General features: G+C 42.0%; 1 protein-coding gene across 2 annotated transcripts; it reads left to right on the top strand.

Annotated features, from left to right (window-relative positions):
- The first annotated feature begins 210 nt into the window (after window positions 1–210).
- On the top strand, window positions 211–7,093 carry LOC103150282 (Krueppel-like factor 15). Of its 2 annotated transcripts, XM_007569827.2 has the most exons (4): window positions 211–474; window positions 1,717–1,895; window positions 1,983–3,084; window positions 5,398–7,093. In XM_007569827.2, exons 2-4 carry the CDS (start codon window positions 1,829–1,831, stop codon window positions 5,564–5,566), a joined length of 1,338 nt encoding a protein of 445 aa, XP_007569889.1. In that variant the 5' UTR covers window positions 211–474; window positions 1,717–1,828; the 3' UTR covers window positions 5,567–7,093. The 2 variants fall into 2 exon arrangements, with proteins under 2 accessions (XP_007569889.1, XP_007569890.1); XM_007569828.2 differs by lacking the exon at window positions 1,717–1,895 and having other exon boundaries at window positions 215–474.
- Window positions 7,094–12,572: the final 5,479 nt, after the last annotated feature.

Raw genomic sequence — 12,572 nt, 5'->3', positions numbered from 1 at the left:
TTTACAAAAGAGAGCGAGAGCTACTCTGGTGCCTATTTATTGGTTGCACTGGTTTTGGAGAACAGCCTGGAACATGGTTTCCGTTGACATTAGTATTGCTATTTTTACTTAGCTCATTAACGCCACAATAACGACAACTACAGTTTTTTACTTCGCTCATTATCTTTAGCTTTTCAGCCTGCTTTTGGATAACACATGGCAGTCAGACTTTATCGAACAACAGCCAATCAGAGGCTTCCTCTTAAGGCGAGCCTCCGTGATGATTGACCAATCACAGCCTCGGAACGGGACCCATGCCTCCGAGTTGTGCAGCGATGCGGTCACGTGACGTGTGGAAGCGGAATGCCAACATGGACCCGTGGCAAGGACGGGATGTGAGCGTGCGACGACAATAACACGACGGAGGCGAGCAGAAAACAGCGAGAAGACGGAGAGAGGTCGACGCATTGTCGAGCCTCCTCCCGGTAACACACGGTAGGCTTAAGCTGGGGCGGCTGGGGGACTCCTGTTCGGCTGTCCTGGAGACTAGCAGGAGTATAAATAGAGCTGTGTGCCTCCCCCCCACCCCTTTTTTTGACCCAACCGAACTTGAAACTCGTGGATTCCTCCGCTGTGTAACCACGCGGCTGGCTTCTCCTCGTCAGACAGTTGCATTTTGGTCGGTTTTCTCCCCAGCTTTCCACTCTGCCTCTCTGTTGTTGTTTTTACCGTAGCTGCGGTTGCTTTACCATATGCTCGTGGGCGCGTCGTTGCGGGCCGTGTTCCCCCTCCCCAACTCCATGCAGGCCCTGCTGCAACATGTGCCCCGGCTGTCTGACAGCAACAACAACCGTTCCGACTCATAAGCAGCTTCCCACTGTAATCATAGCTGGTTATGCTGATCTGTACGGAGTGGGTTATGGGTGGAAGAGCAGCAGGAGGGGAGGGAAGGGGGTGCTCTCATCCAAAACAGTCTCCATTTTAGATGAGCGTATTGATCTGTTTGAAGCTAAACAAAATGTTACAGGTTCACCAATGAGCCATGTAACTAGAAGGTCCTGTAGGTGGCTCTCGTTCAAAACTTCCTGTCTGGGTTGCCAACGAGGCAGAACGAACTTCCAAAATCTCCTGCTGTCTCTGTAGCCCACTTAACTATGGTCAGTTTAGTTCATCACAAACTCATTCAGTCATGGTTGAAAGTAAGTACACTCTCTGAGTTTGGAGGAAAAACTAAAAAGAGCAGTATAACACATTGTGCATGTTGACTGAACATAACCCAGGCACATCTGAAACAATCTGATTCAGCAGATGTTTGGGATGTAAACTTTGTGATGCTTTCAGTTATTATTGTTTTGCGTCTATCAGCATCTTGACTTGGGAATTGTTGCCCAGGAAACAGTTCAGAATCTTCCAAATCTCTCAGATTATGAGGTGACCCTCAATATCATAAGCCCCATTTAACTAGGCCCAAAGTATTTTTGTTTCTGGTTTTAATTATTCCAATTACAAAACTTTAGTTTTCTATTGCTAAAGCCTAAGACTGTCAGAATAAGCAATAAATAAATTAATCACATTGATAATTTCCATTTGCTTGCTTGTTTGTGTATAGTTTGCTTAAGCCAGGATCTGACTCCATCCACAACCAGGATTTTTCTGACAAACAAAACCAAATGTAGTTTTTTATTTATTTATTTATTTAGTTTAAATTGGAGGTTTTATTTTGAATTTTTTTTGTAGGGCAGGACTCTCCTTTTTAGTCGGGACGTATTGGAGAAATCTGGAGTGTCGTTGCACTAGAACACAATCGCTGTTCCAGAAGTTCCTGCAGCTCCTATAAAGTGTTGCTCTCATGGTTTTTGGAACAACCCAGACCCGTTTCAGTATCCTCATCAGCTGTGAAGAAACGTCCCATTTCAGTAATGTTATTGTCTTGAATTTGAGTGAATGTTTGCTTTTGCAGCCACCAGAACACTAAAATCCTTCTGTGACTTGTTTCCCTGCAGGTTTCTGTGACTTCCTCCTCCGGGTGCTTTTTTTATTCTCAATGGTGTCCCTCAGCAGCAGAACACTGACTGTGGAGTCTGAGCTGTTCAGGGACAGCAGCAGCAGCCTGTTCTCCTTCTCAGAGGAGGATGCAGTGTGCTTGCGCTCCTGCGACAGCCCCGGGGCCTTCCAGCAGGGGGCCCTGCACGGCTCCAGCCCTGAAGAAGAGGATGAGGAGGACGAGAGCGAAAGCAGCAACCGGCTGGTTTATCGAAGTTCGACAGACGACGGGGGAGCGGATTATCAGGAGTCTCGGATGCCGGAGTTTTCTTTCCGCCCATCTTCGCCGTTCTCTCCCACCCTGGAGGACATAGAGGAGTTTCTGAAGGAGAAGATGGAGCAGGTGAGGGCAGACATGAGGAACAGCAGAGAGGAAGATTCTCTGTCGTCCTCCGTACCCTCGGCTTCATCAACAGAGACTAAAAGTGAGCCATCAGTTGGTGCTTCCCTCTGCACTTCCTCCTCGGAGACCCCCGAGGAAGAGAAAGAGAAACACGCCCCCGTCCAGGTTGACCCGTCTCCTCCTAGTCACCCAAGCCCCCCTCCAGCCACGGTGACCCCTCCCGTGCTCCTCAGAGCTCCGGTGGTTCTTCAGCTGCAGCCGTTACCTCTGGCCCAGCCTCAGGTCCCCGCCGGCTCTCCTCCATCGGCCCCAAGCGGCATCTGGCTCACTCACCTGGTCATGGGGCTCCAGGGCGCTACCGCTCCAAATCTCACCCTGGTGGCCCCCCAAGTGTCCTCCACACCCACCACCGCCACCACCAGCCTGTTGCCACTCAGCAGCGATAACAAATCAGCAGACCAGAAGTATGTGAAGATTGCTCCTCTGCCCATCACTACAAGGACTCTGGAGATCACAGCGGTGGGGGGCTCCCCAGGGGCCGCCCTCCTGAAGGCATCGGCCCCCCGGGCAAACAGGGCGTCGCCCACCGAGAGGGTCCACAAGTGCTCCCACCCAGGCTGTGGGAAGATGTACACAAAGAGCAGCCATCTTAAGGCCCACTTCCGCCGTCACACGGGGGAGAAGCCGTACACCTGCAGCTGGCCAGACTGCGGCTGGAAGTACGTCAACCTCAGATAAGATTCCTTCAGTTTTAGCACAAAGTGTACCTGATTGTTGGAGGCTGATGCATTTAAACCTGATTAAATGTTACCATTGTTCTCTGCACAATAGCTCTAACTCAGTCAGCTTGGATGAAAAAAGAACTTAAGACTCAGAACAGGAGTTTTAAGTCCTTTTCAAATGGATTTGGGTCTGGACTTTAACTGGACCATTTTAACACATTAATATCTTTTAACATCAGTGCAGCCTGTCAGACAAACATTTTATTTATTTTTATTTCACCTTTATTTAACCAGATATGTTGATTGAGAACAAATTCACATCTTCAACTGCGACCTGTTCAGAAAACATTAAAACATCATACAACAGAATAACAGAGTCATAAAACCAAGAAAAAGATAAAAATTCAACATGTCGATGTGAACAAAAGTTTTAAATGAAAAGGAGTACCGGTAAGAAAAAACAATCTGACATAGTTTACCCCTTCTCTCTCTCAAAAGTCAATTTGCATCAGCAACCATCATAGAAATCCCTCTAAACAGGCAGCATAAATGTAAATACATAAAATAACAACAAAGAAGATAATTATCTTTGTAATGATACAGCTATCTATGGAGTCAATATACCTCATTAGACCATGTCAGTATTTTATATTTTATTATTTTCTTAATTTACTTTTAATTTCTTAGTATACAAATATACTTTGGGCACTGTAAAAGCGACCAGTATGGAGTGTAGTTTTAATAGGGAAAAGTTCACATTGTATATTATTCTTTTGCAAGGCACTCTGAGATTTTTATTATTATTACTATTAAACCTTTATTTTACCAGGATTTAGAAAATAACTCAATTGATAACACAAAAAAACGACACAGTTAAAAGAAAACGACAAGCTATGAAAAAAAAAACAGGTGCATGTCATTGAATCGACCTTTTAGTTTGGATGTCAAAGCTCCAAACGAGATGAATTCAGTCTGCTGTAGTTCATTGTGTTAAGTTCCAGGAAGAGGGAGCTGAGTGAGCATAAGCCTTCTTTTACCCAATGCTGAAATATTTACTGTCTGCAGAGGAAATATTTCAGCAATGTTAGCGAAAGAATCACTTTAACATCTGTCTGCAAATGAATGTCGATTAGACAGATTAGTGTAGCCATCTGCTGCCTATTTGAATCATTCTTACAGTCGCACAAGCGATCAGTTAGCTGCTAATTTGTCATTAAATTAGGTTAATTATGTTTAATTGATCCTAAATCAACATTTCCATATTTTATGTTGAGTTTTTCTATTTTTTATAGGCAAACTTTACGAATAAAGTTATACTACTATTGTTACATTGTCAGTCCTAAAATGTCCATGGTTAGTGTTAAAAAACAAAGTTCAGCATTCATTTTACAACACAAGAAAGGTTTATATGGTTTAAACCAGAAAAATGAATAGAAATCAGGAAGCAAAATGACAGAAGCTGCAAACCATAATTAGGACCCATCATTTATAATCCTTTACTGTGTCCTCTACATCCATCAGTGTCTGATTATTACATTGTGTGGGTTGTTTTTCAGTGCAGACCTGAAAAACAGGTGGTTGTTTTAAATGTCTTTTATTACAGTAGAATGGCATCTGCAGCAGCGTCTCCCTGGTCAGCAGCAGCTGTCTATTAAGACACTGGTGTATGTCTGGTCATGTGACCCTAAAACCACGCAATAACAGACACACTGAATGGTGTTTGTCCTTGTTTGGTTTATTTTTGTGCTTAAAAGACATAAAGGAAAAGAGGATTTTATTTTAAAATACATCTTTAAGTAAAAATAAATAAAAGTGAATCTAACAACAATGTAAAAAGAATTATCCTGGGTTTTTTTTTACATTTTACAAAAAGTTTTATAAAGGATCCTTTCTTCAGTATTACCTGTTTGGTTATATTACTTGAATATGAGCATGTTAAAAGGCTGGGATCTGGTTAGATAAGATCACAATTACAGCGTATGTGTAGGAAAACCACCCTGAACATATCACACCCACTGTGAAACATGGTGGTGGCAGGTTCATGCTGTTGGGAAGCTTTTTTTTCCCCTCACAATCTGAGTTTTAGCATTACTGCAAAGAAAAGTGAGTAAAAATTTCAAGTATGTATAATTGCTAAAGTGATGGAGAAAAAACTTACAGCTTGAATTGGAGCAAAACATGATTCTACAAAGTATTGACTCAGGTGTTGAATACAAGTGCATGCCACACTTTGCCAAATGTCTGTAAACTCTACTGCTTTAAGTTGTGCAACATCTTCCTCACCCTGACCTCCTGCTCTCACACGCCCAGGTTCTCCCGATCGGACGAGCTGTCTCGCCACCGCCGCTCTCACTCGGGCATCAAACCATACGAGTGCACCCTGTGTGAGAAGAAGTTTGCCCGCAGCGACCATTTAAGCAAACACACGAAGGTCCACCGCAGCTCCCGGCCCAGCAGGGTGATCCGGACCACTGTGTGACCGCTCTGGGTCTGTGCGAACCAGGTGTGGGGCTCAGGCTTCCCTCAGGACCTTTTGGTGCTTTCACAAGCAGAACTTTCCGAAGAATCCGGAGAGCTGGCTGTTGTTTCCCTCCCTCTCCCCCTCCCCGGCCCTTTCTGGTTTCCTTCCTTTCTCTTCCTCTCTGCCGTTCTCCTGTCAATTGTCACATCTGAGGAGTTCACCTTATACAGAGCAATCAGCCACCTCAGGAAAAACTGAGCTGAGAGAAGACTTCATGTCATGTACATGCACATCACAGGAGACAGTCATCCTGAAGCCCCTCTTCCAGCTACTGCTTGCACTACTGCTCCTGGAGCCTGGAACTGCCAGCAGCTTTAGGAAGAGGGACATTAACCAATAATGGGAACATCTGTAGTTGTATAATTTCTCCTCTTTACATCTGGCAGTTGTCCCTCTTCCTTGAAGCCAAATTTCAGGGTTCACATGCACAAGAAGCGCCTAACGTTTTCCTCTTCTGTGTCCCGGTTGGTGTCATGTGATCCAATCAAAAGGGTTGGATGACTACGCTCCTTGTGGCAGCGCTCTGTCCTGGGTGCAAGTATTAACAGCAAAGCAGAAGACGCAGTTCAGAGCTGCCGTTGCATTTCAGAGACAATCAAATTGTACCAAACTCTGGGCTTTGCTCAAAATTATGTAAATCTGTGCAGAAATTCCCAAGTTAGTATTTTATGCAATGAACACTGGCCTTTCGAAGCATTCACCCTATCATGAGCCACTTTATCTGGACCTGTATGCCCAATCTCTTAATCGCTGCCTTTTGTCATGATCACCAACTTGTCTTTATCCCATTGCTGTGTTGTTGTCCGATGACTGCTCGTATTTAACTGTGATTCCCAACAGGGGGGTTGCCAAACCAGAAATCCCTGTTCCGGTCCCGCAGGAGAGTGAAAGCGACACTCTCGGTGCATGACCGTCTATAAGCTCCTTGTTACCAGCAGATCAATGTGCAGCCGACTTCTGTGGCCTCAAGAACCGCTGGGTCCGGTGGTGCAATGGTGACATGAAACACTGCTCTTACTTTATTACAGTAGCACTTACTGTAACTATCATTATGTTGGATTTTAGCAGCAACAAAAGCTAGTAGTTTAAATAGATGAAAAAGCAGCTAACATCTGTCCAATCATGCGGATTAGCATTAGGCATGGGCCAGTTAAAGGTGTCAGGGTATGTATGCCATGTATGTCTGACCTAGGTCAGCCACAGGGTCTCCTCTCAGTGGGTCGTACTCAGAAAACCTTCAGAGGGAGACAACCTCGTCAGATGTTTAAAGTATCACAACTGACTCTTTTCAGTGCAATGGAACATCAGCTAAACTATTTTCTATGATTTTAAAGTGCTTTTAGGGTGTTTTCACACCTAACAGTCCGGTGGACTTGGTTCGATTAGGGACCAAAACGGTAATATTTGTTCCATTTTGAGCTGCTGTGGTTCACTTTCACACTGCACTGTGTCAATTGAACCAAACCCTTTGAAAAACTTTTTCCTCCCCTCGCCTGTGGTGGCGCTGCACCAAGAATCACTGAAGGAAACAACAAGAAAACCTCCAAAGAAGACACTGAGCGCAACTTCCTCCTTCACGAAATGCAAACAAAAATGGAGTGGCGTCAGATTTTAGCAGCAATGTCTAGCAAAAAGACAAAACTGCTTGCGGTAGTCTCACAGGTTTGTTCTAGTTGTATATACCCAGAATGCCCTGCGCTGTAGTCCGCTTCTTGCTTTCGGAGCGGTCTCTGGTCCCCTTGGCATTCACATATGAATTTGAACCATGCCAGAGTTCACTTTAATCGAACAGACTTAGGTTTGTAGGCGAATGAGAGTTTGCATCAGAGTTTGATTACATATTCACACCTACCCAAACAAACCAGACTTTCTAGGCAAACGGACTGGAGTTTGAGTAAAGTGGACTGAACGGGCCAGTGGGCATGCATCCTTCATGAAAAGCCAGGCAAAGTGTTGGGGTGACTGGAGTTATCTCTGACCATGTAGAGCGTACAGGAAAGCAGTGCTGCTCTTCCCCCACCTGTTGCTGTACATATCCAGTCAGCTGGCTTATTGAAGGCAACTCTTTTTGTTCAGACTGATCAAAATCACAAATGTAAATGTCTTGAAAACAAAAAGAAAGATCAGATTTGGTGTGGAAGCTGAAGCAGCATTGTTCATTACTCTTGTTAAGGTGTATTCACAGCTGGGATGCTGCTTGAAATAAATGGTTTTTTTTAAAAAAGATATTTGTGTTACTACCATGAAATATTGGTGTTTATTTACAGTTATACCATGAGTGTCATACTGGCCCATGCCTCATTAGAATACTATAATGTGTACACAATACAAAGGACAAGATAACACATGTACAGTTTGTTGCCTTGATATAATACATGTTTTTTGGGTTGTTTTTTTTTTTTTGTCAATTCAAAGAGGATTTTCAATCAGTGCATTAAGCTATTTAGTCGTGTTCCTTGAGAACTGTTTGGTCCATTTTGTAAAGCTTGATTGTAGCGTGATCAGTGCGTGGAATGTAGGACAGTTCATAGTTTGGGATTATGACTCCTATTCTGCCCATTCACAAACCAATAAGCTAAAACTGCTGGTTTTTAAGTGCACTTGTGTTTGAAGAAATGAGCCGCCATCGACTCTTCCGGGAAATGTATCAGAACCATCAAATGCGAAACCAAAACAAAGCCACGTGCTTTAACAGAAGGTTAAAACATTTGTTCTTGGATCTCAACACTTTGGTGCTTTTCAACCTACCAGTGCTTCACAATAACCCTGTGCACATATGAAAGTGGGAAATTTTTACACACCTGGCTAGTCTGTGCAGAACCAGCACTTACTACAATAAACTAGCTAGACTAGCCTAGCATAAGCTCAGCAGACATCGGTGCTTTTGGATCGGGCTCAGACGTACAGCCCTTGTTCATGTAGCAGCCACATAAACACAGCAGCTATCGTTACCTCTGTCTCCCCTAGCATTTAGCGTACTCTCCAGGTTTCATAGTACAAACAGAAGCTGGTGGTTGAACAGACAGACGGGGCAGGCGTGCTGATCCGTCTGAACTGGAGCTGTCTTTGTGTCTGAGCCTCCCCAGGCTGCTTCTACTGACCTACATCCAGACCTGTGCCCTAATCATCATCAGATTCTCTTTTTACCCCGCTCACGCCTGTGTATCTGGTCGAGCAGACAACCTGCCTGCATGTATGTGTTTGTAAGATTTATACATTTATAGATGTATACAAACACTCGCATATATGCACACTCGGATACACATGTTTTTCTTTAGTTTTCTTTTTTTAAAATATTAAATATCCTATTTTCCTATTTGCAAAAATAAAAATTACATTTAAAAATGACCAATGGTGTATTGTGTAATCTGTATGTATGTGTATATTCACACACATCACAACAATTCAAAACACATCAGCAAGGTTAGTCTGAATTGGTCTAAAAAGAATTACATGGAGCATTGGAGTGGCCTAGCCAAAGTCTGGATGTAAATACAATTCAGATAGTGTGATAAAACTTTACCATGCCATTCACACTTGAAAACTGTCTGATGTGGCTTCAGTAAAATGTTTCTGCAAAGGACAGTGGGTCAACTTTCCTCAGCAGTGGCCCTGAAGACTCTGCTATTAATCGCAAATTCTTGATGCAACAACTAGATCATTAGGACTAGAAGTGGTGGGTTGCACATACACCAGCTAATCATACTTCACCAATTAAAAATAAAAAAAGATAAAGCCAAAAGCAGAAACATAATCCTGATGTGTTGATTACTGCAACACTTTGTGCTTACAAATTCTGTGTTCAATGCTTATTTTACACACTGTATGTTAAATATTTTAAAAGCTATCTACCATTTTATTTCCACTTCACAGTCATGCTTATCCAGTACAATAAAAATATTTAAAAGATCAATTTCTAATCAACTGCAATGGACTGGCGACCTGTCCAGGATGACCCCACCTCTCGCCCATTGACAGCTGGAGACAGACACCAGCACCCCTCCTGACCCCAATGGGATTAGGGTGGAAGAAAATAAATGGCTGGACGGACGGATGGACGGAATTTCTTAACAATCTCAACAACAATCTTTAAAATGATGTCTTACTAATTCACCAAGATTCCCTCTTTACAACATCAACTAACCACTGCAAAAAGCTTTTTGCTGTTGTATTTTTTTAGTCACCTGCTCTCCATGATATCAGAAACAGCCGCAAACTGGTTTTCCTGCTGAGCTGGATGACAGCAGCATGGATTACAGCAGAGTGGGTGCCACGGTAACCACATCAAGGCCCCTCCAGTGAGCCTGTGGATTAAGACACACACACACACACACACATATATAAAACGTTGCAGACAGGTATCAATCCTGTAATTACTCGTGAACTGTGATGTGACTGCTGCTGCAGCTGCAGCGCTATCTGCATGCTTATCGTCTCAGTATTTCCAGTTGCGCTCGGCTGGAAGGCAGCCCTGAGAGGAAACCGGGAGCAGCTTCAAAGCCAAACACTGGAGCTGAGGCTTTCCTGCACTGCCTCTTCACATCGTGCTCAACGTCTCATTTTGTGTTCAGTAAAGAGGGCCCCTTCGTCTGATTTTTGTGGACATGCTTCGATTATAGGCAGAACAAGAGAGCCCAAAGAGCAGGCCTGAAGGAGAGATAGAGAGAGTGAGAGAGAGAGAGACAGGCAGAGAGAGAGAGGGAGTTTCCTCTCAGAAATGAAACAAGGCCAGAGGCGCTAATGTGACAGGATGAGTTCACAACAGTCACAAGCAGAGGTTACTATAGGACAGAGCGCTGCGCTATAAACAGGAACAAGGCTGCCTTTTCAAAGCGAGCAGAATGATAAGGAAACAAGAAAAGCTAAAAAGACAAGGAGAGTTTTTCTTGATTTGTGGAGCTGCTTCCAGCTATTTTATTATATTTAATCTCTGTAAACATGTTTTTCTCCTTATCGTCTTTGCTGTCAACGTTTCTTTCAATCTACAGAAGCATACGTCAAAAATACAGATTAAAGGTGCAGCATTATGTAAAATCGATGTTTTTGAGGAGTTAAATGAAACCCAATTAAATAAACAATTTAAAATGTTTGTATTCCAAACATACTAGGGCCATTGTAAATAGAAAGAAAACATAAGGAGTAAATTTCTGAAGAAAAAAAACTCAGAAATTTTGAAGAAAAAACAAGGACATTTCTGTAATTTTCTAGCAAATTTTTGACTTTTCAAACTCAGAAATGTCTTTGATTTCTGTATACAGTTTCTGAGATGAATGTCAAAATTGCAGATTTTTTTTTTTTTGGTGTAAATTTACTCCTTTTTTTTGCTATCTACTATGGCTTTAATATTGAGTTGTAGAAACCAGCACATTCATATTTAGCAAACCAGCTAAATATGAATGAATGACGCTAATGATAAATGATAGTATTTGTATTACACAGCTAGAGTGGCTTAGGAATGACAGAGCATCTGGTGTTGACATGTTGGTATGTGGGGCCCCAAATGAAAATCTGCTTAGGGCCGGTCCTGATTAGCACCACCAACCAGAAACCCCCTTCCCTTTTTTGCTGTGTACAGTTTTTAGCCCCTGTGACATCAGAGTTGTGATGAAATCAGGTTCATGAAGTTCATCCTAGAATTGAACGTTTTTACCCGTCTCCTTTGTTTTCTGGAGCAGTGCAGCCCAGTCATTTTGTTGTTCCTCATATTGTGATGCATGTTAGAACTTAACATTTACTTTGAACAAGCAGCAGCAAATAACTATTTTTTCTGAGCAGCATCTAACAACCTTTGGTTATGGCTTGTATTGTATGTACTAACCCTCCTCGGTGTTTTATCCTATTGATTGCTTTTACAATCATGATCAATATTTTTTTTTTGTTGACAAATTTACAAAAAAATGAATTATGTCAAATTTAAACTGATTTGATTTGTACAAAATAATGACAAACAAAAGTTAATTAACATTAAACAAGCGACTGCACCCACCCACCTTTAATGATAATAATAATTGAAAAATAGATTAATTCTGGACTGGATTACAGCTTTTAATTACCTCTATTCAAATTTCCACTATGATAAAATGGTTCATTTTGTGTTATTTTTTTAATTGTGTTAATCATATTAAGCAATTTGAACTGCCTTGTTCCTGAAATATGATACAGAGATTAATTTAACTTGATTTTTAGATTTATCATTGTGGTTTTTACTTCTTGTCTTGTCTTGGCATAATCTGGAGAAATATATCTATATTTTCTTGGTAATATATGTAGATACTAACCCTTACATGCTTGAGTTATCATTAGGATTTTTTCCCAAGTGTTGTTGATTTTCTCAGGGCATCAAAATAAGGTGGGAAAACATTTTTTTGTATTTTTTATTTTATTTTTTTGTAGGATTTATCCAAGTGTCCACTTAGGTGGACAACATGCGCTTATGTCTTTTCAACTAATGAAATGCTGTAAATTATAATGTGAATATATTTTGACATTAGTTAACAGAATGCATAAATATAGTACAATGTATTCAACTCTCATCCTAATCTAATGTTCACTACTGTATGATCCCTTAATTCAGTCCCTCTCATTCAACCGCTTGGTCTCATTTTAGTCTTATTTTGGCTCCTTCTCAAGCAGTATGATTTTATCATGGACATTTTTAATGCTATAAAACTAACAACACTGAATATGACTCGTGAGCCATTCTGTTGTTTTCTGTATCATAACAGTACTGTCTCTTCAGTTTCAGACTTCCAAAAATGAAAGCTATCTCATATGAAAACGCGCAAAGCACCCAGGTTACAAAACAACAGATTGGATGCAGATGTATTTAGTTTTGTCTGCAGGCTGGATCATTGCATGTTGATATTTTTGGCTGCAGTGAGGTAGGGCCAGTGTTCTCCAGACCTCAGCCTGATCTCATGGGGTGCCTTAGACCAATGCAGTCCAAAGTCGGTCCTGGAGGGTC

This window comes from Poecilia formosa, unplaced genomic scaffold, assembly GCF_000485575.1.
Source record: "Poecilia formosa unplaced genomic scaffold, Poecilia_formosa-5.1.2 Scaffold247, whole genome shotgun sequence".
In the NCBI taxonomy this organism is placed as follows: domain Eukaryota; kingdom Metazoa; phylum Chordata; class Actinopteri; order Cyprinodontiformes; family Poeciliidae; genus Poecilia; species Poecilia formosa.
The sequence above is the reverse complement of the archived record's forward strand: the minus strand, read 5'-3'. Positions and strand labels throughout refer to the sequence as shown.

What these genes read in the sequence shown, in the direction of transcription:
- LOC103150282 (XM_007569827.2), top strand. Translation starts at nt 1,829, where the DNA reads ATGGTTTTTGGAACAACCCAGACCCGTTTCAGTATCCTCATCAGCTGT. An exon ending in TGAAGAAACGTCCCATTTCA is followed by an intron (nt 1,896 to 1,982) that starts GTAATGTTATTG and finishes GTTTCCCTGCAG; the next exon opens with GTTTCTGTGACTTCCTCCTC. An exon ending in TGGCCAGACTGCGGCTGGAA is followed by an intron (nt 3,085 to 5,397) that starts GTACGTCAACCT and finishes TCACACGCCCAG; the next exon opens with GTTCTCCCGATCGGACGAGC.